The 25,589-nt window shown below is 42.1% G+C and overlaps 2 protein-coding genes and 1 pseudogene across 2 annotated transcripts; 1 reads left to right on the top strand and 2 right to left on the bottom strand.

Moving 5' to 3' along the window:
* Nucleotides 1–3,162: 3,162 nt before the first annotated feature.
* LOC109747963 (probable NADPH:quinone oxidoreductase 1) lies at nt 3,163–4,684 on the bottom strand (annotated as a pseudogene).
* An 11,138-nt stretch (nt 4,685–15,822) lies between these two features.
* On the bottom strand, nt 15,823–19,114 carry LOC109747961 (uncharacterized). Its single transcript, XM_020307006.4, has 5 exons — nt 18,912–19,114; nt 18,430–18,826; nt 18,279–18,323; nt 16,694–17,102; nt 15,823–16,236 (listed from the first exon to the last, which is right to left on the bottom strand). The coding sequence occupies exons 2-4, from the start codon at nt 18,823–18,825 to the stop codon at nt 16,728–16,730; spliced, it is 816 nt and encodes a 271-aa protein (XP_020162595.1). The 5' UTR covers nt 18,826; nt 18,912–19,114; the 3' UTR covers nt 15,823–16,236; nt 16,694–16,727.
* Nucleotides 19,115–24,248: 5,134 nt separating this feature from the next.
* On the top strand, nt 24,249–24,781 carry LOC120976092 (uncharacterized). The gene is made up of 2 exons (XM_040402916.1): nt 24,249–24,426; nt 24,477–24,781. Exons 1-2 carry the CDS (start codon nt 24,249–24,251, stop codon nt 24,779–24,781), a joined length of 483 nt encoding a protein of 160 aa, XP_040258850.1.
* Nucleotides 24,782–25,589: the final 808 nt, after the last annotated feature.

Genomic DNA, 25,589 nt, shown 5'->3' on the forward strand with positions numbered 1-25,589 from the left:
GGGCCAAGTTAGAACTAGTAATGGCGCACCACACACACGGTGCGCCATTACTAGTTTTGAAAAAAAAATATAAAAAAAAATTGAATTTTTTTTACAAAAGTTACTAGTGGCGCACCATGGATGTGGTGCGGCATTATCCCCTGGTGCACCATTACTAGTTTTGAAAAAAATTAATTTTTTTTTACTAGTGGCGCACCGTGGATGTGGTGCGCCATTAGTATTTGGACACTAATGGCGCACCAACACATGGTGCGCCATTAGTATATAGTAGTGGCGCACTACATGTGTGGTGCGCCATTAGTGTTCATATTATCTATAGCCTTTTTTCTAGTAGTGTCTTTAGTTCGTCATTTCCTGATATCAACTAATTAATTACTCATTTATTCATTTTCTTTGCCGGCGGGCAGGGCTTGGCAAAAGTTCATCAAAACGGTTCCAGGCGAATGGAAACCAAAGGTGTATTGGTTTCGACCCAAGGTAAGTAATTAATTATAGTACTAACTAGCTATAATCTCTTTAATTCTAGTTTCAATGCCATTAAGTATCATGCTTGATTAATTATTATCTGATTGAATTCTATTCTCGTAAAGGCCATTAAGCAGGCGCCGGGGACTGATTTATGTGCATACTACGTTTGCGAGAACATTCACATGATGGCTTCCCAAAGGAGCGTACCTGATACAGCTATGGGTACATTTGCCAGAATACTATTCACAGTTTTTACATCATTATATATATCTAATCACACAACGACTAATACATATGCATATTGATCTCCTTCTTAAAAGTTCGATAAGGTGTGGGAAAAGCTCCTACCAACGGATCGCGTACGAACAATTCAAGAGGAAATAGCGGGATTTTTGCTCGACCAGGTCATAGATCCCAAAGGAGAATACCATTACCCGCTACCGCAGTAATGCCTCAATGTAGGAGAAATTGTATATACCAAATTGTATATATGTATACATGTGTATGTGTGTGAATGGTGGTGCGAGACATTCGATGATATATATATGTATATATGATCGGTTCTACGAGAAATTCTATTTATATATATACTAATGTGTATAATATGTAGTATCTAAAATACCAGCAAACGAAAAAGAATTAAATGGAAAACACAAAATTAAAGAAAAAAGAAATCATGAACCCCAAACCCCCAAACCTTTTAGTACCGGTTGGTGTTACCAACCGGTACTAAATGGCTCCCCTCCCCCGGCGCTGGCACGTGCCACGTGGTGGCTCTTTAGCGGCGGTTCGTGCAGAACCGGTACTAAAGGGGGGGACCTTTAGTCCCCACCCTTTAGTGCCGGTTACAGAACCGGCACTAAAGAGCCTTACGAACCGGTGCTATAGCCCGGTTCTGCACTAGTGCACCGTGGCATTCTTCCGGCGGAGGCGCCGCGCATACGTCTCCGTTGTCTTCAGAGAGCGGCGAAGGACCGACGCGAGGACTGCGGCCTCGGGATCCACCGACACGCTCAAGGGCGAACGGCAGGCCGACATCGCCTCCCCCATCTGCCTCGCCCGCTGCCGCTCGCGCCGAGCTTTATGTGCCTCGGTTCTGTCGCCGGCCATCGGATCGAAGGTAGGGGATCGAAAATGGAGTGGACGGAGATGGGAGTGAAGTGAATTTCAGATTGACCGATGTCTAGGATTTTTCGGATGTGGGGATATTTGTGGGGTCGGGTGGGCCGGGCTGACATGGCGGGCGTGCCTGGACTCCCCCATATCCGCCCCATATTTGGGCTGGATATGAGAGGTGTCAGTCAGCCCACGCCTTTGAGCTCCGTTTGAGAGGGCCGTCTAGATCACAAAATTGTGACCAATCAGTGACCGAACGGACCGCCCGGACGTTTGAGATGCTCGGATGAAGATGCTCTTACACGGCTGGAGGACACTGCACGCAGTCTCGACCAAAGTTTAATTCCCCGTGTCAACGCAAGCGACCTCCAATCCACTTGCAACGACAATTTTTCTGCTCTGTTTCGTTTTTATAGTGGCATGTACAACATAGAAGTACACAACATGCACACCGTCACGATATGTACACACTCACGCAACACTTGAAGACCGAAATCACAGATTGTTTGGAAGAAACGTCACCTCCCACTGAAGGAATTTTTGCCTTAGCAAGACACACATGATGTCAAACCTGGAGATTGATTCTAGCTAGGCTAGGGTTGAATCCACCTCCTGGTGTTTTTCACTCTGTCGTTTTTTCATAAGAGGAATTTTGGATTCTGGTACAGGTAGAGTAATACATATCTGATTACTTATTAATGCCCTCTTCTCCAAAAGTATCATGCCCTTTCATTCGGGTAAGTGGTTGAGAAAAAACAAAGCAATTTTGTTCAAATTTAGTATGTTGTTTTGATACTTTGGATTTAAACCTGCCCTGAATTTGGTTTCTTGTTCAAAATTATATAATGACCGTCAAAATGGGGTAACTGACTTGCAAGTGATTGGCAAAAGTAAGTAGGTAAGACCAAAATCAAGTCTTTTTAGCCACATGAAAGGGTCTGCACACTGAATCGCACTGAACACATAGGGTGGCCAAATATGGTGTGTGTCAATTATGCAAGAGGTCCCCGCCGCCGCCCCGAGATCTTCCTGTCGCCGCCCTGACCCGCTTGCTGCCACTGTGTCACCCCTTCGGGCCGTGGCGCCGTGGGCCGCGGTCCACTCCATCGTCCCCGCGCGTCAACTTCTTGTGGTATGCGACGCGCCGGCTCCCTTGGCGCAGGAACACCACCGTCCGCGCCGGTCTTTGTCATGATGTCGGGTTCTTCGCCTACTTCGACCATCGCCGCCGTCGCCGCTCTTCTTTGGCCACCGCCGCTGCTACCCCCGTAGCCGCCGCCGCCCGTCCACCCCCTTCTTCTTCGTCCAGCACCAACCCGTCGCCAGGGTCGCCGTCATCGTCCCCGACAAGTTCGTCTACTCCGACCACTGTTGGTATCGGCCCCACGCCGATTGGCGCCACAACCATCGTCGAGTCGCCTTCTCTACTAGCCCCTCTAACTCCTCGACATGGCGTAGAGCTCGTGCAGGTCCCTCGTCTACGCATGTCCGATGCTGGCAACACCAATGTGTACTTTTGTCCAGGACGTGTTCCCGGGCCTGGCAAGCCCGGCGCGGCGCTTCGTCAACTCCATCTTCGTCCGTCTACGCATGGCCGGTGCTGGCAACACCAATGCGTGCCTTCGTCTACAACGTGACCTCGGGTTTGGCAAACCCGGCGCGACGCTTCGTCAACACCGTCTTCTTCCCTGTACACCACTACTTCGACACCACTGAGCCCATGACTAACTCGGCGCCTCCTTGCGCCCGCGGCTCCACGGTGACTTCCTCGACTCCGGCTACCCCGACTCGACATCGACCACGGCATTCTTCGCACGGCTACCTCGACCAAAGCTACACCACCCTACGCTCTCGCCTACATCGACATCGGCACAAAGGGCTACCGCCTTATTTGAGCAACCTCGTCAGTTTCCATGTTGAGTATAATGTTTACTAAGGAAACATAGGATAGCGTAGGATTTTTCCATCTTGCCTTATACTCCTTATATATATGCCCACGAGGCTCAAGCAATAACCAACGATTCCACCAATCCCCTCCCTATCCCTTTTAACACCTACCCATTCAGGTCAGGTGCCCATGGGCGCGCCGGATTGCGGGGTTGACATGAGTGCAACTCTTCGGATATTTATTACAAGCAGACTGCTTGGAGTAGCATCGTCTTTTTATTCACGGAAGTACACGAATACACGAAGTAAATTGTGCTCCAATACACGAATTTTTTTGAAAAAAGAGGATGACCCCAACCTTTGCATTAGAATGATGCATGCAGCCATATTTTTAAGTAAAGTACGTAACAAAGTCTGAGGTTCAAATATGGCTCACAAACGGAGCAAAACAAAAAAGGAAAATAAAAGATGCCACAGCCTGCAAAAATAGCGACAGGCTATGATGCCTACACACCTAACCTATTAGTGTTTAAACACGGATCATCTGAATGGAAATGCAGATAAGTAGGTAGCTGTGATGCAAAGTCTCTTCGATCTTCAGTCAGTCCTGCTTGTGTTGGAGCCTGAGCGCGAATGCCTGCAGCGAGAGGAGCACGAGCCGCTCCCTGGCTTGGACGTCGATGAGGTTCCCCTCGCCGTCGAATTTGGGCGGGTCCTCGTACGCCCTGATGTGGAGCTCCGGCTTGTTGATGAAGTGCAGGTCAGGTATATCCCGATCTCACGCAGGTGGGTCGACCCCCAGTCCAGCGTGTTCTTGAGAGAGCCGGTGACGGAGTAGTTGTACTCCGGCGAGGCGAAGAGGAAGCAGTCGGCGGCGACCCTGTCGCGGAATGCCTCCACGGCCGGTGGGAAGCCGTCGCCGCCCTGTGTCTCAAGGTCCGGGTTGGCCATGGGCAGGCTGGAGATGTCGACGTGGTCGATGCGCAGCCTCGGGATGGACTCCTCGCACAGCTCCTCGGCTGCATCATGCATACATGGCACAGTGAGCACTCATTAGTGCACGTAACCACATGCAAAATGAAATGTGTGTATGTACCAGCGCGGATGAGGCCGACGTGCCAAGAGTTGCTGCGGACGGAGCCGGAGATGGCGGCCACACGGAGGACGGGCATTGCCGTCGTCGACGCCGTCACGGATCCCATGCTTAGATCTTGATGGTTGCCGTGACAACCTGAGAGTGGGTGGCTGCTTGGTTTACTGATGTGATGTGGAGCTCGATCAATGACTGGTGTCCGGTCGTGGTGGAGGAGACGGCTTAAATAGATGACCAAAATTGATCTCAGCCATGTCATTGTGAACGTCAGAGTTGCTGGCGTGACCGTTTTGTCTGGTTGAACAAATAGAGTGAGTCATTTGATCCACTACCGTTAGAGGAAAGGTATGAGAGCGTCATCGATGGCATCATTTTCTGATCAATTGCTAGTTGCCTAATCTAGTACTAACAACATGATTAAGTTTCTGATCAATTGACCCGCAAAAAAGAAGTTTCTGACCAACTGGTAGTTGCCTAATCTAGAACTAAAGTTAGTATAAAGTTGGGACACTTATTTTGGGACGGAGGTAGTACTAACTCCCTCACTTTCAAAATCTTGGGTGTATTAAATTTTGCATGCAATCTCATAATATTAGGCACGTCAAAATAAAAAGGCATGCAGTTATAGGCTCACCTACTATCGCTACTTTTCTGAAGAAAAAAAATGCCAATAGGCCTCTCGTGCAGTTAGAGATTGGATCGGTCAACCAAGTAGGTCAAAGGAGATCCCTCGTACTATGCCTCACCTAATGATCGATGCGTCAATTTTCATGCTAGCGACTAGTACGCCTAATAAAATGGGAAGGAGGGAGTAATAGGCAGGCTCGTGGATGCATGTCTAAGCACTGCACGTGAGTATATGGCATTTCGAGCAAGGCAGACAGCAGCCGGCGTTAGTATTCAAACCTCATCGATGATGTCACTCGCGCGACTATGCCTGCCTTTTTTATGGTTTACTCCTTCACACATTAAATTACAAGTGTTTTAGGGATACACACGCCCGCAGGCGGATCTATTAGCTAGACAAACCGGCCAATATCTATATACTAAAAAAATGTACAAAAGATGCATGAATTGATGGCATAATACAAAATGACAAAAATGAATGATGTTTTAGTGTATACAAAAAATGTACTACGTGCATGGACAACGTACACAGAAAAACATAAATATGAAACAAAAATGTTAATCATGTACGTAAACCAAACAAATGCTAAAAAGATACAAAACAATGTTCTTGACGTATACCAAAATAATGTGGAAGGTGTACGTAAAAAAAAAGTAGACATAAAAAAACATATTCTAAAATTTTTATTCATGCATTTGAAAAATGTTAATATTTATTATAAAAAATGTTGATAGTGTATAAAAAATGTATAATGTGTATGGAAAAAGTTGACATCAAAATTGAAACCTTTTTAAATGCATAAAAAATTTATTTTAAATGAATACCCAAAATTTATAATGTGCATAAAATATAAAAAATATATAACATCATGCATTTAAAAACATGTTATTGTCTGTTTGAAAACTTTTAAATTTATATTAAAAATTGTACCACATGTATACGAGAATTTTAGATTTGTGTTGGGGAGAAACCCAGAAAAACTAAGAAATAAATGGAATAAAAACGAAAAAAATAAAAGAAGAAAACCATAGATAAGCTAGTGAAAAAAAGAAACAAAAAATAGAAAACCCAAGAAAGAATAAAAAACAAAGTATAACGAAGAAAACCAATGAAGAAATAGAAAAATGAAAGAAAATAGAAAAAATGGAAACAAGAAAAAAGAACAAGCACAACAAATCAGACTGGACGAATGAACGCACGAACGACAAACATGCTACTGGGCCGTCCATAAGCGGAGGGATGCTATTACCCGCGCGCGCGTTAGAACGATCGATTTCCGACAGCGTGTTAGGAACTCAAGTTTCCTTGTAAAGAAATCAGGGTGATGCTAATTAATCAGGCATAGCGGGCCCCCCACCGGTTAAAATCACGGGGCAGAGTTTTATATATGGAAGGAGACAATAGGCCCCACCATTGAAATCACGGTCAGAATTTTGTGGATGGTCTGGACATGTGGGTGGACCCTGCGCCCTTTCCGACAGTGTCGTACGCGCGATGCCCAGGTCGGGCGTTGCAACGCGCGGCCGCGTGTGAGCCTTTTCGCCATAAGCGTGGGCGCAGCAGGGCGCTTCAGTCCTAGGGAGCTACCATCTTGCTATAAGCGAGATATGGCTCTCGTGTCACTCGATTCGCACATTGCAGAATAATGAATGATGGGCCTTGTGCATGTCTCGGCCGGTACTAGGCCAGGTATTCTTTGGACGCACCTATGTCCTGCCCGCTGTGAATCGCTACCGTCGCCTGCAGCTTCTTAGTAGTGGGCCAGCCCAGTTATGACATGGTCCCGCCACACTGACATCCCGTGTGTTCTTCTTTTCTATTATTTTTATTTCAGAAAATAAAAAATATATATTGTAAAATATAATAACTGCAGTGTCAGCAAAGGTGAATGCAGTGTACGAAAAATGTTCGCCCCACTTTTAGAATACCATTCCAAAAAAAATTATTAGCAATTAAAAAATGTTCATGTGTTTCAAAAAATATGTATGCAACTTCAATAAAATTTATATAATGTAAAACCATTGTAATTCAAATAAAATTTACATACCACTAAAAAAACGTGTTGTTACATTTAGAAGAAAAAAATGGCCCCATCTTTCAAACAAAATGTTTGTGACGTTTCTGAAAAAACGTTGATCCAATGTAAACAAAGTCGCATAGTTCAAAAATATTATTTGTGTCTTAAAAATAATGTTTGAATGTAAAATAAATAACACATATTCGAAATAATTGTCAAGACACGAATTTAAGGAAAATGTGAAATCATATATTTAAAAATGTTAAACGTATATATACAAAAAAAGAAATGTATACAACAAATATACAATGTGTTTAAAAAAAGTATACATGAGAACATACATTTTGTAAGAATGTTACACATGTCCCCGCAAAAAAAGAATGTTACACATGTTTTAATATATAAATTTTAAAGTAGTACCATAAAAAATTCCCCGCGATATACGAAAAATGTACAACGCTTATGAGAAATGAAGACATGCGTTAAAAAATGTTTGCAGTCTTTACAAAAATTATTTCCATCGAAAAATGTACAATGTGTATTTGGAAAATGTATGTGTGTATTCGAAAAGTGTTCAAAACCTGTGATTTAGAAATTGTAAATCATTTTTTGCGAGAAATAAAATGTAAATCATATATTTGAAAAATGGTAAATGTGCATAATGCTTTCTTCACGTGTGTACTCTAAATATACATTATGTACTGAGTAAAAAAGTAGGCATGTGTTAGAAAAAAGAAAACTCAATGAAAGCCAACAAAGAAACAGAAATAAAAAAATAAAACCAAAGAAAACCATGAAAAAAATAAGGAAAACCAAAGGAAATCAGAGAAAGAAATTAAACTATAACAAAGGAAACCCCAAAGAAAACCGGTGAAAAAGAAAAACACAAAAAGAAAAAAGAAAATAACCCGAAGAAACTAGAGCAGAGCGAACCTACAACGATACTAGTGGCATCGAGCAACCTGCGTTAAGGGGTCAGCCCAGTAGTCACCCGCCCGTAGACGATTATCATGTTTTATTTGCCATTTTTATAGATTAAACTTAAAGGTAAATTGCTCAGTTTTTCAACAATCCAAAAACTTGATGTGTATAGGAATTTTTCTCCGATTCCTTTTAGCACGACCCTCAAAGCTCCTCCATTTGAGGTGTGAATTATATGTGTGCAAGGGTAGTACTTTGGCTAACCACCATGAACTGTTGTCACACCTCCAAGGGCAAGCCAGAGGGTACTCTTCCTCACGAGCAAGAGAAATAATTCGAAGCTACAGATACCCTCTTCAGAGGTGTTGTTCGGAGTGTTCTTGTCGATAAGATCGGCAATCCTTTCATGACCATTCAGGTTGGTAAGGATATGTTGGATGAGAACAAGGCCAAGTTTGGAGTATCGAACGCAGGAAGTGAGTTGTATGTAATGGAACAACACATGACTACAGGTGGACTGCTGACCACTCTGTAGTTGAGCGGGCTCATGAGATACATTCACTTGCCAATGAACTTAGGCAAGGAAATTGAGCATTTCAATTTTGTGTTATCGTACAAATTTATTGCCGAAGGCATCATTGCATGGCATCCTCCCTCGTGGAGAAATTTTGCTACTTATCTGAAGCACAAAAGATAGGGATATTTGTTGTCAGTCTAATTGGTATTCTTGATATTAAAGAGAAGGCAAGGGCGAATGGCACACATGCTCATTTCCATGAAGGGAATTCTAGTGCCAACTTGGTGCAAAAGAATAATTTGTAGTCCCACAAGTTCAAGAACAAGAAAAACTATGAAGGCAAAGGGAAGTTTGAGGGAAAGAACAAGGTATCACAACCTGTCAACTTCAAGAAGAATAAGAAGGATACCTTTAAGAAGAAAGAAAAATGACATGTATGTGAAGAAGATGGGCATTGGGAAAATGGTTGCATGGACCGCTTTGACTGACGTCGGCATGGAACAGTGACAATACCACTAAGGTTGTTATTGGCGATGTTGAAATGAAAAATGCGGGTATGGTAAATTCCCTACCATTCTTTTAGTATGCCATTCTCCTGATTGGTGGATTGACACGAGTGAAAATATACATGTGTGTGCTGATATATATATATTCATGGTTTCTTCTTATCAGGTCACAAGAACTACATCCTAGCTAATGTGAGATGGGTCACATTCTTCTATTCGTGTTGTTGGTATGGTCGACCTAAAGTTTACTTCAGGAAATATCTTGTTGCTGAAGAACATGTAGCATGTCTCTACTACAAATAAGAATCTTGTCACCGGCTCCATCTTTTATCAAGATGGCCATAAATTGGTATCTAAGTCCAATAAGGTTGTATAATGTGGACAATTTATTGGTAAAAGGCTATGGGTGCAGAGCTAGTCTTGTTCCGCCCGTGTTCCATAGAGTTCTATACTAAAGTTAATATACTCATATTTTTAATGAATCTGAATCGAATGTTTGGCTTTTATGACTTTTTCATATTAACTTTAGTTGCATGACGCGGCTAGAAAATTTGAGTCTAATCCCGAAATTTACTGTTCTCAAAAGTTCTAAGTGTAAAGTATGTGTGAAAGCAAAGCAACCTCGCAAGTACCAAATGACTGCTGAGGTGAGGAACTATACGCCATTAGAATTGTGAGATGAATGGTGTGTTGAAAAAGGGTGGAAAAAGATAGTTAATGACTTCTATAGATAACTCTACTAGATATTGCATGCTATGTATGTTGAAAACAAAAGACGGGGCGTTCCACTACATTAAAATCTGTGAAACCAAAGCAGAGAATCAACTTGATGGAAAGATCAAAAGGCTTAGGTTGGATCAAAACGGAGTGTATTTTTCAACGGGTTCAATTTATTCTAGGAGGAACATGGTATAATGCATGAGATGATGTCTCCCTATTCTCTCTAATCAAATGGGGCTAGCAAACGAAAGAATCACACTCTAACTAATTTGGTTAATGCCATGTTGGGCGGTGCGATACTTTCCAAGGGATGGTGAGGGAGCTATGAAGACTGCATGTCATGTCCTAAGTAGAGTTCCCATAAAAATAGTTTACCCCATTTGAGGAATGGGAAAGAAAAATACTTAAACTCTCTTACTTAAGAACTTGGGGCTTCCTGGCGAAAGTCAACATGCCGATTCCCAATAAGTGTAAGCTTGGACTAAAAACCTTTGATTGTGCTTATATTAGTTATATGCTTTCTATAGCATTGGCTATAGATTTTTAGTTGAAAATTTTGAGGTACGTGACATGAATGTTAGTACAACTATGAAGTCAAATGATGCAGCTTTCCTTGAGGATATTTTTCCTGTGAAAGATATGCCTAGCTCATCTAGTCAGGGATAATGCATAACTCATGAACCCTCTGCTCCACTAGAACATTATGAGATCCCTGAAGAGGATCAAAAGAGCAGGAGATAAAGGACCGCATGGTCTTTCAGTGAGGATTTCATTGTGTACCTCATGGATGATACTCTCACTTACATTTCAGGAGTTTATGCGTCTCCTGATGTTGACTACTGGAGGGAAGTTGTACATAGTGACATGTATTCCATTATGGCCAATGGGACATGGGAGGTCATTGATCGTCCTTATGGGTGTAAACATTTAGGATGTAAATGGGTCTTCAAGAACAAGCTTAGGCTCGATGGTACTATTTATAAATGCAAGGCTCGACAAACTACACTTGAATGTGACTGCATTGATGGTATCTCTCACCTCGCTATTACTAAGAAAAAAAAATCAGCCCATAGAATCGCGCAAAGGTATGCTCGACCAAGGACGACAATAGGCCGTGTTTTCTCAGTTTGCGAGAGAGTCCCACTCATTCAAACGGCCTAGTTAAAATTTTAACAACGTATTTATATAACCTTATGAGGCTCTCTCTAAAAAAATTCTTAGATTACTTCAACAGGGTTGTCCTTAATTTAGGGCGCAATTCTTGTAGTTGGTATATTTTTAGTGGTATGAAATAATATGGTCCATAATTTTACACACACACACACGGATGAACATATGCACTTAAATATTATTGTTAAAAGTGGTAACATGTTCATAAACATTTAATGTACTATTTTTGGCTACATGAATCAAAACATGAACCTAGATTTTTTTCCCTTATATTTTTCTCGAATTATGTGATCAACCAAGTAAATTTAAATTGATGTATGTGATTGGCGTCTTGAATGTTAGAATCTCCTCACTCTACATTGACGAATTTTTGCTTATTGCTACTATCAGTAAATACTAGTGGTAGAATGGTCGATGTGCCGGCACTCTTGTTCAATTTTAAATAGCGCGCATATATCTTTTAGCAAGCACTAGAAGTAATAACTATTTCATAAAACTTCATAATAATGTTTAGCTACCAAAATATATAGCAGCAATTCATTCTTCTAAAATAGAATTATATTATCAAGAACACACGCACTAGTAGAAAAAGGGCCTTTTGTCTCGGTTCTAGAGGGCCTTTAGTCCCGGTTATGGAACCGGGACTAAAGGGTCGTTACTAAAGGTCCCCCCTTTAGTCCCGGTTCTTATACGAACCGGGACTAAAGGCCCTCCACGTGGCTACTGCCTGGAGGTCCACCTTTAGTCCCGGTTGGTAACACCAACCGGTACTAAAGGATTTTTTTTGAATTTTTTTTCCCGATTTTCAAATTTCTGAATTATTTTAACCTCTAATCTCTAATCACCCCTCATCACTGCTCAATTTAATCTCTAATCACCCCTCATCATTCCAAATCATCTAACTTCCCGGACGGTCACCCATCCTCCCACTCCCCCAGCCTGAGCACGCTTAACTTCCGGGTTCTATTCTCCCTCGTTTCCAAGTCTGCACTTGTTGTTTTCCTCACAATAGTAAGATGTCAATCCTATTAACCCTCAGGAGTTTAGCTTGAGCATGAAGTCACACATTTCACTGTTTGAGTTTGAAATTATTGTTAAAGCAATAATTATTTAGTAACACTAATATTTCTTGAATAAGTAGTTTGACCATAGTTTGACCACAGTTTGACCAGATTTGACCAAAATTCAAAAAAACTGAAATAATTATTTAGTAACACTAATATTCTTGAATAATTATTTAGTAACGCTAATACTTCTTGAATAAGTAGTTTGACCATAGTTTGACCAGATTTAATGATTTTTTTTTAAAAACTGGAATTTGAGCATAACTTTTTTTCCTTTTGGAATTTGAGGATTCTAAAAATTTGCAAACAAGCCGTAGGATGTCAAAATCGGATGCGGATTTTCGTGCTGAACATTTTGATATATTATACGTTTTTTCTGACATCGTATGCAAAAGTTATAGCCGTTTTACATTTTCCCTACACTTTTTGCAAAACATGTCCAAATTTAAGTTTTTAAATTTTCCTAACTAGTAGATGTGGTGAAAGAACATGCGGTGCCCCCATGTTTGGTTTTGGTAATTGATGACAATCTCTATGGACTAATTGTTGCCTTGAGTTATATTTGAAGGATTTGTCCATAGGCATTTCTTGAAGTTCATGTGTTGGTTTCAAGGAGTTTATGTGGTGATCAAGGTGTTATTAAGGAATTATCCAAAGATTGGTCATGTGATAATTGAGCTTATTGCAAGCATGTCTTGGAGAAGAAGATTGTGTGATCATTCATGTATATCTTCAAGACATCATCCAAATGAAGAGAGTTGAAAAGATTCAAGGTTGATCAAGACTAAGTCAAGAGTGAATCAACTTGATCAACTCACAAAGAGTAGAAGATGTACCGAGAGGGATCAAGCGATTCCATGGTGTGGTAAGCATTGTCAATTACGCTTTGTGTACTAACCCATGATCTTCGTGAGAGTTCTTTGTGGGGTTAGGTTGCGGTGTGCAAGTTCAAGTGAAGCATCATGAAGAGATCAAATGCTTGAAGCTTGCCGTCCATTGTGGTGACAATGGACTTGTGAAGATGTTGCGGTGTGCAAGTTCAAGTGAAGCATCATGAAGAGATCAAATGCTTGAAGCTTGCCGTCCATTGTGGTGACAATGGACTTGTGAAGATGTGCGGAAGAGTGGCTCACCCATAGTGGAGTATGGGGGAGCAATCAACTAGTCTTCATCGAGCCAACGCAACCAAGAAAGGTGGTCCAACTTGAGGGAGTCAAGTTGTCATCATCTAGCTCAAGTGGACCATGTGCAAGGCAAAGGTTTGCCCTTGATAGGTTTTCTATTTTACCGGTCTCATGATGGTAGTTGGGAGACCGGGTTATAGGATCGATTGCCGTACTATCAAGGGGGGCTCTCGATGAGTAGCTTGATCGTATCATTCGTAGAGAGCTCAAACCATTGCATCCTTGCATCACCTTTCTTGGTTCTTGTTTGGTTTTTCTCTTTGTGAGTTTTGGAGCTTATGGTCATCTTGATGACAAGCTCGAGTTCATCGAAAACGGAGTTCACTCGCATCTTCTATGATGTTTTCGATGTTGGAAGGTTATGCCGGTTCTTCTCGGTTGGAGGTTTCACTCCTCTATTTGTCGCTGTTTTGATGCTACTCGTCGTCTTGTATCCAACAAGCTTGAGTTTGCTCAATTCGGAGCTCATATGCAGAAGTTATGGCAGTTTTGGTTTCCCGTGGAGTATTCTTGTTTTCGTGGAAGTGGCTTTAGGATGGTCCCAGCGGTAGTACCGCGGTACCCAGCGGTAGTATCGCTTAGGGGTCACAAGCGGCAGTACCGCTCCGCAGCGGTAGTACCGCTGGTGGGTCCTCAGCAGTAGTACCGCTACGGTACCAGGCCCCTACCGCGTTGACTCGAGGGGTCATTTTTCGTGTCGGATAGTGCGGTACTTCGCAGTGGCAGTAGGGCGGTAGTACCGCTCACGAGCGGTAGTACCGCCCAACCACCGCGGCAGTACCACTCGGGTCTGTCACTCTCCTGCCCTCCAGACTCCACGGTAGTACCGCTGGGGTGAGCGGTAGTACCGCTTATAAGCGGTACTACCGCCCCAAGGTTCATGTTTTGTTGATCTGTTTCCCTGCTTCTTCCGCCCGAGCGGTAGTACCGCTCGTGGAGCGGTAGTACCGCTCGTGTGCGGGCTGAGCACATAACGGTTGGATTTTCCCCCTCCTATAAAAGGGGGTCTTCTTCCCCAATGAACCTTATCCTTTGAGCTCGTGTTCTTCCCCCATTGTTGACCTTCTTCGAGCTTGCTAACTCTCAATCCCTCCATGGATTCTTGCTAGTTTTTGAGGGAAAAGAGAGAGGAGATCTTAGATCCACATTTCCATCAATCACTTTCTCCTCTTTGTGAGGGGAACCCCTTGGATCTAGATCTTGGAGTTCTTGGTGTTCTCCTTCTTGTTCTTCCTCTCTTTTTCCTCCCTAGCATTAGTTGCTTCGGTGGGATTTGAGAGAGAAGGACTTGGGCACTCCGTGTGCCCTTGCCATTGCATTTGGTGCATCGGTTTGAGTTCTCCACGGTGATACGTGGAAGTTACAAGTTGAGAAGCTTATTACTCTTGGGTGCTTGGTGCCCTTGAGCTTGTTCCTCTTGGGTGCTTGGGCGCCCTAGACGGTTGGTGGTGTTCGGAGCTCAATCATTGTGGTGTAAAGCTCCGGGCAAGCGTCGGGGTCTCCAATTAGGTTGTGGAGATCGCCCCGAGCAATTTGACGGGTACCGGTGACCGCCCCCAAGGGTTGCCAAAGTGTACGGGTTCGGTGACCGCCCCCAAGGGTTGCCATTTGTACGGGTTCGGTGACCGCCCTCAAGGGTCCCTTAGTGGAATCACGGCATCTTGCATTGTGCGAGGGCGTGAGGAGATTACGGTGGCCCTAGTGGCTTCTTGGGGAGCATTGTGCCTCCACACCGCTCCAAACGGGGATTAGCATCCGCAAGGGTGTGAACTTCGGGATACATCGTCGTCTCCGCGTGCCTCGGTTATCTCTTACCCGAGCCCTTTACTTATGCACTTTACTTTGTGATAGCCATATTGTTTCTTGTCATATCTTGCTATCACCTAAGTAGGTTTTCTTGCTTAGCATAAGTTGTTGGTGCACATAGGTGAGCCTAGTTGTTGTAGGTTTTGTGCTTGACAAATTAACCGCTAGGTTTATTCCGCATTTGTTCAAGCCTAAACCGTAATTATTTTAAAGCGCCTATTCACCCCCCTCTAGGCGACATCCACGATCTTTCATGTGGTAACATAACTACATCTCGAAGGATTTTAACTTTTGAAGTTTTTATCATTTTCTTTTGCTTTTTACAAAACTGAAAAGGCGATACACGGGGGGGGGGGGGGGGTAGGATTTGAAAATTGCACCATTAGTACCGGTTCGTGGCACGAACCGGTACTAAAGGTGCCACGAATCGGTACTAATGGGATTGAGACCTTTAGTACCGGTTCGTGCCACGAACCGGTACTAATGGGCATCGCACCCTTTAGTACCGGTTCGTGGCACCAACCGGGACTAAAGGTCCCATTTGAACCGGGAGTAATGCCTGTACGATGCCCTCGCCGCTCGAACCGGGACTAATGCTCACATTAGTCCCGGTTCGGAATGCAACCGGTATTAATGCTCTTTTCTGGCTGAACCAAAGCCCCTTTTTCTACTAGTGACGTCTTTCCTAGTTATGTCAGTATAATGTAGCGATAGCACCAAAAAAATTCCTATAGACCAAAGAATGAGAATTCTTATATTTAGATTTACCATTTCATCATGCGTCTATAATACACTCATAAGGTACATAATATTATCATAGATATATCAACATAAATATAAGCACTTCTTTATTCTCACTCCCCCCCCCCCACCCAATAATATATGGAGGGGACATAAACTAGACATAGAGTGTCTGGATTTTTCTTCATAGATAAAAATCCTGGATACCTAATTATGAACTTCATAAAAAACCTGCCCGAGCTAATGGATTGTTTCCAAAGTAGGTAGTCATTGATATGTTTAATACAACCATCAACTATCCAACTTTAATCGGACAAACTGCACCATTCTTGTATTCCATAGCTGATTCGCGGTTTGGCCACCATCCTTTTACCATCATAATTTACTTCAAATTTGCACTGCAATTCAGCCAAAATGAATGATTTTCGCATGAGTGACATCGATGAGGCAAAACTAATCAAACCATGCCCGAGTTCACTATAACTCAAATTTGGTAGCCTTTATTATAGTGGGTGTTGAGCAACTTAATTAATTAAAGTATGTTTATGCATTGTGTTATTGGCATTGCTCCAGAATAATGAACTTTTTAGGCTCTATATCATGATGTGGGCCCAATGGAGGTACAAAATTGATCACTATCACATAATGATTTACTCCGGTATGAAACTTTGTGTTGCCAAACTAGCTCAGATGTAGGTCGGCCTATTTTTTCAGGAGTGAGAATGTCATGCCTGAAAAAAAACATGCAGCTGCATGTCATCTTTGCACTTGAAATTAATAATTGCATATTTGGATCCTTCAAACTATATACATGGTGGAATACTGGCAAGTTGAGGTTAAGGCAGATGAAAATACCTTGAGAGGCTAGGATGTAGGGCACACCACTTTGTCACACTGTACATTCATAGCTGGAACTGATGGTGATCATCTCATCAAGGGCAAGATCAATTTTCTCTAGTACCTCATGTAACTGTTTTGACAGCTCCCAACCAGATCGGATGAAAATGATATTTCTTTTCTGACAATCCATGACGAGTGTGCGAGCAATGCAAAAGGTTGTATGTAGCTTTTCTATTGAAGCCCTCATGTATGGGTCCTTCATGAGTTCTGTATTCCCAAACTGTGAAAGGAGGGCATTGACTCCATTCACACGCTTTTCAATTTCATTACACTCTGCCTTGTTCCTCTGAACTTTGTCCAACGCTACCTTGATCTCAATGGCAACTTCAGAAATTGTATGTGGTACACTCCGTGTTCGTTTGTCCTTCACAGTAATGACATATGTTATCGCTAATATGGTTAAATAGTAGAGATAAGCTAATGGATTGTATATAAAACACTAAGGGGTAATTCAATACCAAATAAGCTCCATTTGTTAGGGTATTATGATCATTCGGCCGAAGGAAAGTATTTAAAAATTTGTACTTTAGGTGGATGCGTGCAATCTATACAAGATTAAAAGGCCACAATAATCCCAACAATTTAATAAAAGATTGGCATCAATACTGACACAATATTTCAAGTAAAAATTTAATTCAAATAGAGTAAAATTAATATGAGAAACACATCTAATAAAAAGTTCTCGGATAGGATGGTTTAATAGCTACTATTCATATAGCTGAATTTGTATGTTATGTTCAATGAAATTATACTTTAAACTTTTTGTGGCGCTACTTAACCCACACCACATTTTACCCCTAAATGTACATTTGTGACACCAATTACCTCTTTTTAATAACAAAAAGGGGCAATTAATTAGTGTCATAAATGTGAAGTTACGGGTAAATTTTGACAAAAATATATATAAGGGAATAAGTACTGCCGGACGTTGTCAGCCGTGTCAAAAATGTGAAGTGAAGGGGATAAAATATCACATTATTTGTTCAAGTGGGGTAAGTAGTGTCACCAAAATTATTATAGGTAAAACCTGTCATTTACTCAAAAAATTGGGTTGATGAATCCCATGCCAATATTGTCCTGAAATGATATTATTATTATTTAAAAGTTCATATACTAAAATATCAAAGGTTTTGTAGGGGTTTTTTTGTTGCAGAAATAGGTTTCATAGTTGTTGATCCTGAGCAACCAAGGGCTGCAAGCTTAGAATTATATGACCAAAAGTCTACTCCCTCCGTCCCAGAATAAGTGTTCGTTGTACAACTTTAGTGCAAACTTGTACTAAGTCAGGGATACTTACTTTGGAATGGAGGGAGTATAATATACTCCCTCCGTTTCTAAATATAAGCCCTTTTAGAGATTTCAATATGTACTACATACAGATGTATATAGACATATTTTAGAGTGTATATTCATTCATTTTGCTCCGTATGTAGTCCATATTTGAATCTCTAACAGGTCTTATATTTATGAACGGAGGGAGTAGATGAAAAGTAATACTGTAAGAATTTGTAGAATGTACAAAAGATTCACTGCATAATACCAGTTGGAGCGAACGGCCATGTCCATCCGGTACTTGGTAGAGTTTCTGTTAGACAGTGACCATCCTTCAGCTATATATGCATTATTCATGATAAAATCAAAAGAAACACCAATAAAAAGATTATGTACTATGCATCGAAAACTTAACGTACAAGTGGCTTGGTGTGCGGCGCAATGCAGACCATGATGGCAACCGACACATCAGAGTTTATACTGGATATACTCTGGTCCACCTGGTTGAGCTGCTTGGACATCTCCCCGGCCTTTATGAGGAGACAACACATGTTGGTCTCTTCCTGGCAGCCTGTGACGAGCTCGAGCGCCTCGGCGAGGATCTCACGCAGCGCCTCCAGTGCAGTGCCGCTCCCTTCGGGGTTCATTAGCTCCGCGTCCTTTTGGCACAACGCGAGCGTGTGCCCGACCCTCTCCACACGCCTCTTGATCTTTTGGCATTCCTTTTCATTCCGTTTAACTGTATCCACAGCATGTTTGATCTTGAACACAATATCGAGAGCGTTTGTCACGCTGCCCAGTACCGCGTCGGCCATCCTAGTTGATTGTACAACAGATCAGCAGATTGAGTACAATTACAACTACGTAGTATACAGGGATAACGAGCAGGGCAGCGACCTACCTTTGTTATCTCCTCCTTTTATCACCTGACGGGAGACAGGGGGCTCTTCCGCTTGCTTCCTCTAAGCTTGCTTGTGCGTTGTACCTGGCAGCTACATTAGTGTGTTGGCTCGGTAGCAACTCCATGGTCCTATTAATAAGAGCTCATGCCATTAAGATGCCTCCTGGTCCAAAATGTTCCTTTCCCTCACGAAAGCAGCTGTGAAAGTGGGAGGCATTGATGCTCTCGTCCGGAACTGTAGGATATAATTCCATGGCTGGAATCAAGTACCTCCTATGATTGGTGTACGCCATGATAAAGAAACAAAGAGATATGTTCCCGATTTCCAGCACACTCTTTCACAAAAATAACACTTTGTAGTACAAGGATAAGGCGTCATGCGTATACATCACACTTACGCTAATAAAATGCTCTCAATGATAGGCCTCACCCTTAGTGACACAACGTATGCTAACTTGCTAAGTGCGGGTCATGTTTTTAGACTAGCTTGAGTGTGCATTCATGGGGCACACAATACTTATACTCATCAATATTCCATCATCCTTTTTTCTTTTCGCTCAGTTTTGCTACATGCATCCACATGATGTACTAGTTATTACATACCAGGGAATAGATATCTCATCACCCGACCTCCATAGTTCGATGTTGATATACAGAAATCTTATTACATAATTAATAATTAATAAGTGGGTGACTAGGTCATATTAGCGGGCCCATTTTAGTCTTTATTTTTGTGCATATGAAGTTAAGGTATGCAAGTAATTAATTAGTTCATGGCTACCTCCATGGTAACTCAATTGTTCTCCTCTCATGGCATCAGCTGTCAACAATGCTGCCACCTTCTTGCTGCCCCATATCTGCGGGAGTTGCGTGGTTGAGCCCGTGTAAAAAAAGGCATTCTAATCCTAAGATGTGGCTTTCACGGTTTGCATCAAGACAAGGCTATGGGCCTATGACTAATGCTAATGCTAAGCATTTTTGTTCTTGATTTGTTTGCATGCAGTGGGGTAGTTATGTATGAATCTGAAATTTAAAATGCTAAAATTACATCTATTCACGAAGCAATGTATATGGCATTTTTTTGCGAGATAATGTATATGGCATTACAACAATACAACTTTGAGTGATGCAACCAGTGAAATTTCTACAGGTTGAAAATAATAGGGTAATCATCGTATTAACCCTCTCCAATACCCAGCAGGATATATTTTTCGAATAATCCAGTCCAAGCCCCCCTTTATACGTTTTCTGTCCATTTTTTTACTCCCATCAGTTTCATCTAGCAAGATGTATTTAGGAACTACACCTACGCACCAACTATGCATGCAACTAAGAAGTAACCATTAAGCCTTAAAGTCATTGCTCTATTTTACAGTTTGTTAAATTCATCATCAAAGTACAACAAGCCAACTTATGTGTTATATATGTCTAATGTAGTAAACACAATCAGCCTTACTGCCTTAGGTATATATATCAGGAATAATACTCTTGACCAAAATATGAGAAAAAAATGAAGGGAAGGAGATTATATCTGCATCTCCTCTACTAATCCCCTTTCTCATGGACATGCTATCAGTATGGTGGTGGTCGTCTTTTCCGTGGTTGTCATCATGATACCTATGCACCGACATCCCTTCACTACCCCAAGCCCATCACACACCATAACTGACTTCCAAGCCCCTCTCTTACAAACCTAATCAGGTAATCCTACACTCTAATGTCATTCATTTGTCTCACTACAATAGATGACTGCACTATTGATGACGAATACTCCCTTTGTGAGCCTACACAATGATTTTTCTTGACACTTTCTCGTGGAATCAAATAAAAAATAATCGATACTCCTATTTACATGGGTATGGACAAATATATTCATTGTCTTTATTGTCATTCAATAATAATTAGTGCCTTGATGTATTTGTGATCATGTTAACAAATGGGTTTTATCCCTATTCTTGAATCATACTTTTTTCCTTAAGTTATATTAGTAAATATACTTATCCCTTACTAAGAGCAGCTCCAATAGTTCCCATATCTCTAAAAAAACTATCATTTACAGGAAGTTGGAGCAAAAAAAGGCCTCCAACAGCTCCGTAAACCTGATTTTTTTACGGGATCCCGTATAATCACCTCCTCCGTCCGACAAATTTATGGGAAGAAAGCTTTCTCGTATAATTTTAGCGTCCTGCAACCACAAGAAACTTCACGCTCAGACACCCTCGCACCACCGCCCCACAACGCCGCCTAAATAAATAGATTAAAAAATTAATATAATTTCATATGTAAACATTCTCTAGTCTAGACATGTTTTATAATATAATTATAGTTGATAATTTGTTGTAGAATGGATATAATTTCATATGTAAACATTCTCTACTAGAGCAATTATCTACATACATATTTATCTACGCAGAATTACATTTTTGACCTTGCAACTTGACAAACCACATGTAACCGAAAAACGTTGTATCTGTTCTACGTAAAAAAATTGGTTCGTCTGTCCTTTGTGTGATGTAAACAGGCTGCTGTCTAAGGTGGAGTAACAAAAATTAGCTTCCTGTTGCATGCTAAAAATTACTGGAATTATCATTTTAAAACACGATATCAACCCCGAGCATCACCGTGTTTACAATCGTAGATTCTTTCAAAATATACTCCTTCATTAGGTGTAGACATAATGTGGAGGGTACTCTGTTCTGCTCTTATCATTTACTATTATCGTATGTGTATCATGAGCCAATTGTGATGTTTAATTGTTTATTTATCTATACTATTTGTCTGAATTAAAGGATGTAAAACAGTAAAATTGCAATTATATATAATTAGATTTGAGCTTGAAATGCTAAATTCATATTAATATTCATTTCTTGGGGTTTGATTGATTTTATCGATAGTTATGTATATAAATAATAAAGAATCCGCAAAATATCTAAATGCATTCAAAACTTTATGTAATTCCACTTATATTAGAGAAGATCAAAAAGAAAATATAATAGATGATTGAAAGAGAATGTCTGCGCATTTAAACTTGACCAGAAATATTGAATATTTTATTCAGCTGCCTTTGTTATTACATTGTGCAAAACATATAGAACTTCTAACTTGCATTTAGCTTGTTATTGCACCTAATCTGTAGTTCTACTTAAGTTAAATTTCCTGTGAGGTTTGTCCATCACCAAGAAAGAGAATTGTTGTGATTAATGCCTAGAGATAAGATGGACATGATTTATTGACAATTAAGAAACCAAGCTAGGACCACACAACGACGATCCCGTGGAACACGTCGCAACTGAAGAATTCGACGCAAATGTGTGCGTCCGATATTTCTGTGAGCGAGGAATTCCTCTTATCTTGAAAATCACCCCAAGGTATTCTAAGGGTAAATTTGTGTTTTCAACCACCAGTTGATGACCAATCAGTAGAAGTGACAAATATCTACTGGGTGTAACTTATCTTTGTTAAATATACTGGCCCGCGCATATGCGCGGGCCACATATGCGCGGGCCACATTGCTACTTTTAAATTTTTTTTTTGCGGGTTAATCTTCCATAGTAACAACAACAATCAGTCACACTCACACGTGAAAGTGGTGTTTGCCTACTTCTATAAGCTTCTACCTATGCTGCATTTTCACATGGTACCGAATCATTGGCTTGTCCTTCTCATTCGTTGTTCAAAAGTTATTCCCGGTGTTGTAATTGGTTGACAGCGATAGCTTGTACTACAAATTTTGTTGCCAGATGCATCCATCTACAATATTAGGTACGTAATGCCAATGAGCAGGAAAGCGCCGAAGCATCAATGCCATTTGGTAGGATTAGTGGAGTCTGTACCGCTCAATAAGTTTTCATCCAGATAGAGATATGCTTGGAGGCCCAGAAGAGACCGGATGGAATGTGGAGGTCTGTCTTTGCTTCGAAAGAAAGATAACAACTTTGGTGAAGTGGTGGTAGGTGCTGATCCTATTTCCCACTTCATTTTTAAGAATTAAATTATTTGGAACGAGAAATACCGTGTAGACAATTACCAAGGATAACCACTAAGAGCAACTCCAACGGGCCGACCCAAAGTGTCCGCGCGTGTCTGTTTGGGTCGAAACGGACACAAAAAATCGGCCCAACGCGCCGATGCAAATGGACCAGCGTCCGGTTTTTGTCTGCGGCGACCCATTTTAGGCCCAAATTTGGGCCGCATTTGCACCAGCGCAGACACGCAGCGGAAGCGTGCCACACCCGCCCTTCTCCTCCCCCTGGCCCGCCGGTCGGTGGCACATTGGCCATTCCCCCTTCATCCCATCGACAACTAGCACAACCGGCCACCCCACCCGTCGGCACTGCCACTCAGTTCCGGTGCCCAGGCCGGCCGCCTGCACCCACATATCTCCCCCAGTAGCACGCCACCCCCTGACGGCCCCCTACTCCGGCGTTTGGTGGACCGTTTTCACCGCCATCGCAACAACCCGACGTCGACGCCACCACGCCCTCGCCTCCCCTCCCGGCAGCACACAAGCGCAGCTACCTCGCTCGCGGAACACCGCCACGTTTGCCTCCACGTCAACGGGCCTGCTACCTGGTCTCGGAGAGGTGCGAGGATCTTCATCGGCCGGCTTCTTCCATGACGAATGCATGGTGTTTGATGGTTTGCCAGCAAGGTACAAATGGACTCCAGCGATGAGTACTTTTTCCAAAATTTCATTTGCAATTCGGATGATTCTTCATCCGATGATGAGGAGATTGTGGTTGTTGCTTTGGTCATCAATGACTACACTAGTAGGCAGCAGCCGGTGTTCACGGGCTCGATCCCGGGGCATACTCCAGCGTTGAATCGCAACCGAGAGAGCGGTCATTGCCTACTTTGGTAGGACTACCTCGAGTCCCCTAACCCGCTCTTCAAACACCACCTATTCCGGCACTGTTTTCGGATGGCTAGACATGTGTTCAACTGTATCCGGGAGGGGGCGGTGGCATACGATAACTATTTCAAGTGCAAGGAGGATGCCCTGGAAATGGTTGGCTTCTCCTCTTATCAGAAATGCACTATATCTATTCGGATGCTTGCATACGGAGTTCCCAATGATCTCATTGATGAGTATGTCTGAATGAGTGAGTCCACGTGCCTAGACTCCATGTACAAGTTCTGCAAGGATGTGGCCCCAGAGTACTTAAGAGAGCAAACTGCTGAAGATACAGCCTGGTTGTTGGCGATCAATGTGAGTAGGGGCTTTTCGGGGATGCTTGGTAGTATAGATTGTATGCACCGGGAGTGGAAGAACTGCCCTTCTACTTGGCAGGGGTAGTATAGGGCCATGTGAAAGCTTGCACTGTCATACTTGAGGTCATGGCTTCCCAAGATATCTGGATTTGGCATGCTTTCTTCGACATAGCCGGATCTCACAACGACATCGACGTGCTTCAACGGTCTCCGGTGTTTGTAAGGCTTGCAGAAGGCAACTTCCGGGAGGTCAATGTTGAGATCAATGGCCACTACTACAAGAAACGACACTACCTAGCTGATGGTATGTATCCTCGGTGAACTACTCTTGTGAAGACAATCCCCAACCTGTAGGAGAGCAAAGGAAGAGATTTGCCCAAGCACAAGAGAGTGCTAGGAAGGATGTGGAGCGTGCTTTCGATGTTCTTCAATCTCAATGGGGCATCATTCAGTATCCCGCTAGAACTTGGAGCACCAAGAAGTTGTGGGAGGTGATGACTGCTTGTGTGATCATGCACAATATGATTGTAGAGGACGAGCATCTGGATGAAATCTACGATCAAGTGTTTCAGTTTCAGGGTGACAATGTTGTGTCTGAGCATGGAGGAGTGGCAACGTTTGCACAGTTCACCAAATTTTATCATCAAATGCGTGATTGAGAAACTCACATTCGACTGCAAGATGATTTGGTTGAGCATATGTGGGCTCACGTTGATAACCAATAGGTGTATCGGCTATTTTTTCTCTCTTTTAAATGTTAAATTTATTTGGCTTGTAAACTATGAGATATTTATTTGGTTGTGAAATTCTAAGATATTTATATTTGTTTGAATTATGTGAACTTGGGCTAAATTATATTAATATATCGCAAAAAACAAAAAAATGGCCGCAAAGCACCCGCAAGAACGAATATGTGTCCACGCGTTGGACACATTAATTACCGACCCAAAGGTAAAAAGGGACTGATACGTCGACCCAAACGGAGCCGTTTGGATTGGCGCGTTGGAGTTGCTCCAAGCATCATCACGGACAAGTACCAGAAATTCGGATGCTTTCAAGCATCTCCGCAGAGACACCTTGACTTGACTTCACAGGATAAAGGTTTACTCCGTTGATAGGTACAGCCGAATTCCTCCTGCCTCCAGGTGCTGCGGCAAAATTCTTTGGGAATAAACTACCGTGTCCCCCTCGTCAACCTCCTCTGGCGACAACACCGGAAAACACTAAATTGTCGTCACCACCTGTCCCTTTTCTGTGTATATGTTAAACTTTTGTATAAACGTGGAACATTTTTTTGATACACCTAGACAATTTTCTGTAGATGTTTCGAACATTTTTTTCAACTACATGTTACGTTTTACAAATACACATTGAACAATTTCTTAATGGTACAAAATATATTTACAAAAAATGAGGACAACGTTTTACATTGTGTAAAAAAACTCAAATACATATTTGAACTTTTTT

Source organism: Aegilops tauschii, chromosome 3, assembly GCF_002575655.3.
Source record: "Aegilops tauschii subsp. strangulata cultivar AL8/78 chromosome 3, Aet v6.0, whole genome shotgun sequence".
NCBI lineage: Eukaryota > Viridiplantae > Streptophyta > Magnoliopsida > Poales > Poaceae > Aegilops > Aegilops tauschii.

Excerpts from the sequence above, each read along its gene's own strand:
- LOC109747961 (XM_020307006.4), bottom strand. The coding sequence starts at position 18,825 with ATGGCCGACGCGGTACTGGGCAGCGTGACAAACGCTCTCGATATTGTG. Across the intron at positions 18,324-18,429 it reads CGCCGCACACCAAGCCACTT|AAACTCTACCAAGTACCGGA; the intron begins GTACGTTAAGTT and ends ACTGTCTAACAG. Across the intron at positions 17,103-18,278 it reads ATGGCCGTTCGCTCCAACTG|GACAAACGAACACGGAGTGT; the intron begins GTATTATGCAGT and ends ATTACTGTGAAG.
- LOC120976092 (XM_040402916.1), top strand. The coding sequence starts at position 24,249 with ATGGCTTCCCAAGATATCTGGATTTGGCATGCTTTCTTCGACATAGCC. Across the intron at positions 24,427-24,476 it reads ACGACACTACCTAGCTGATG|GAGAGCAAAGGAAGAGATTT; the intron begins GTATGTATCCTC and ends CCCAACCTGTAG.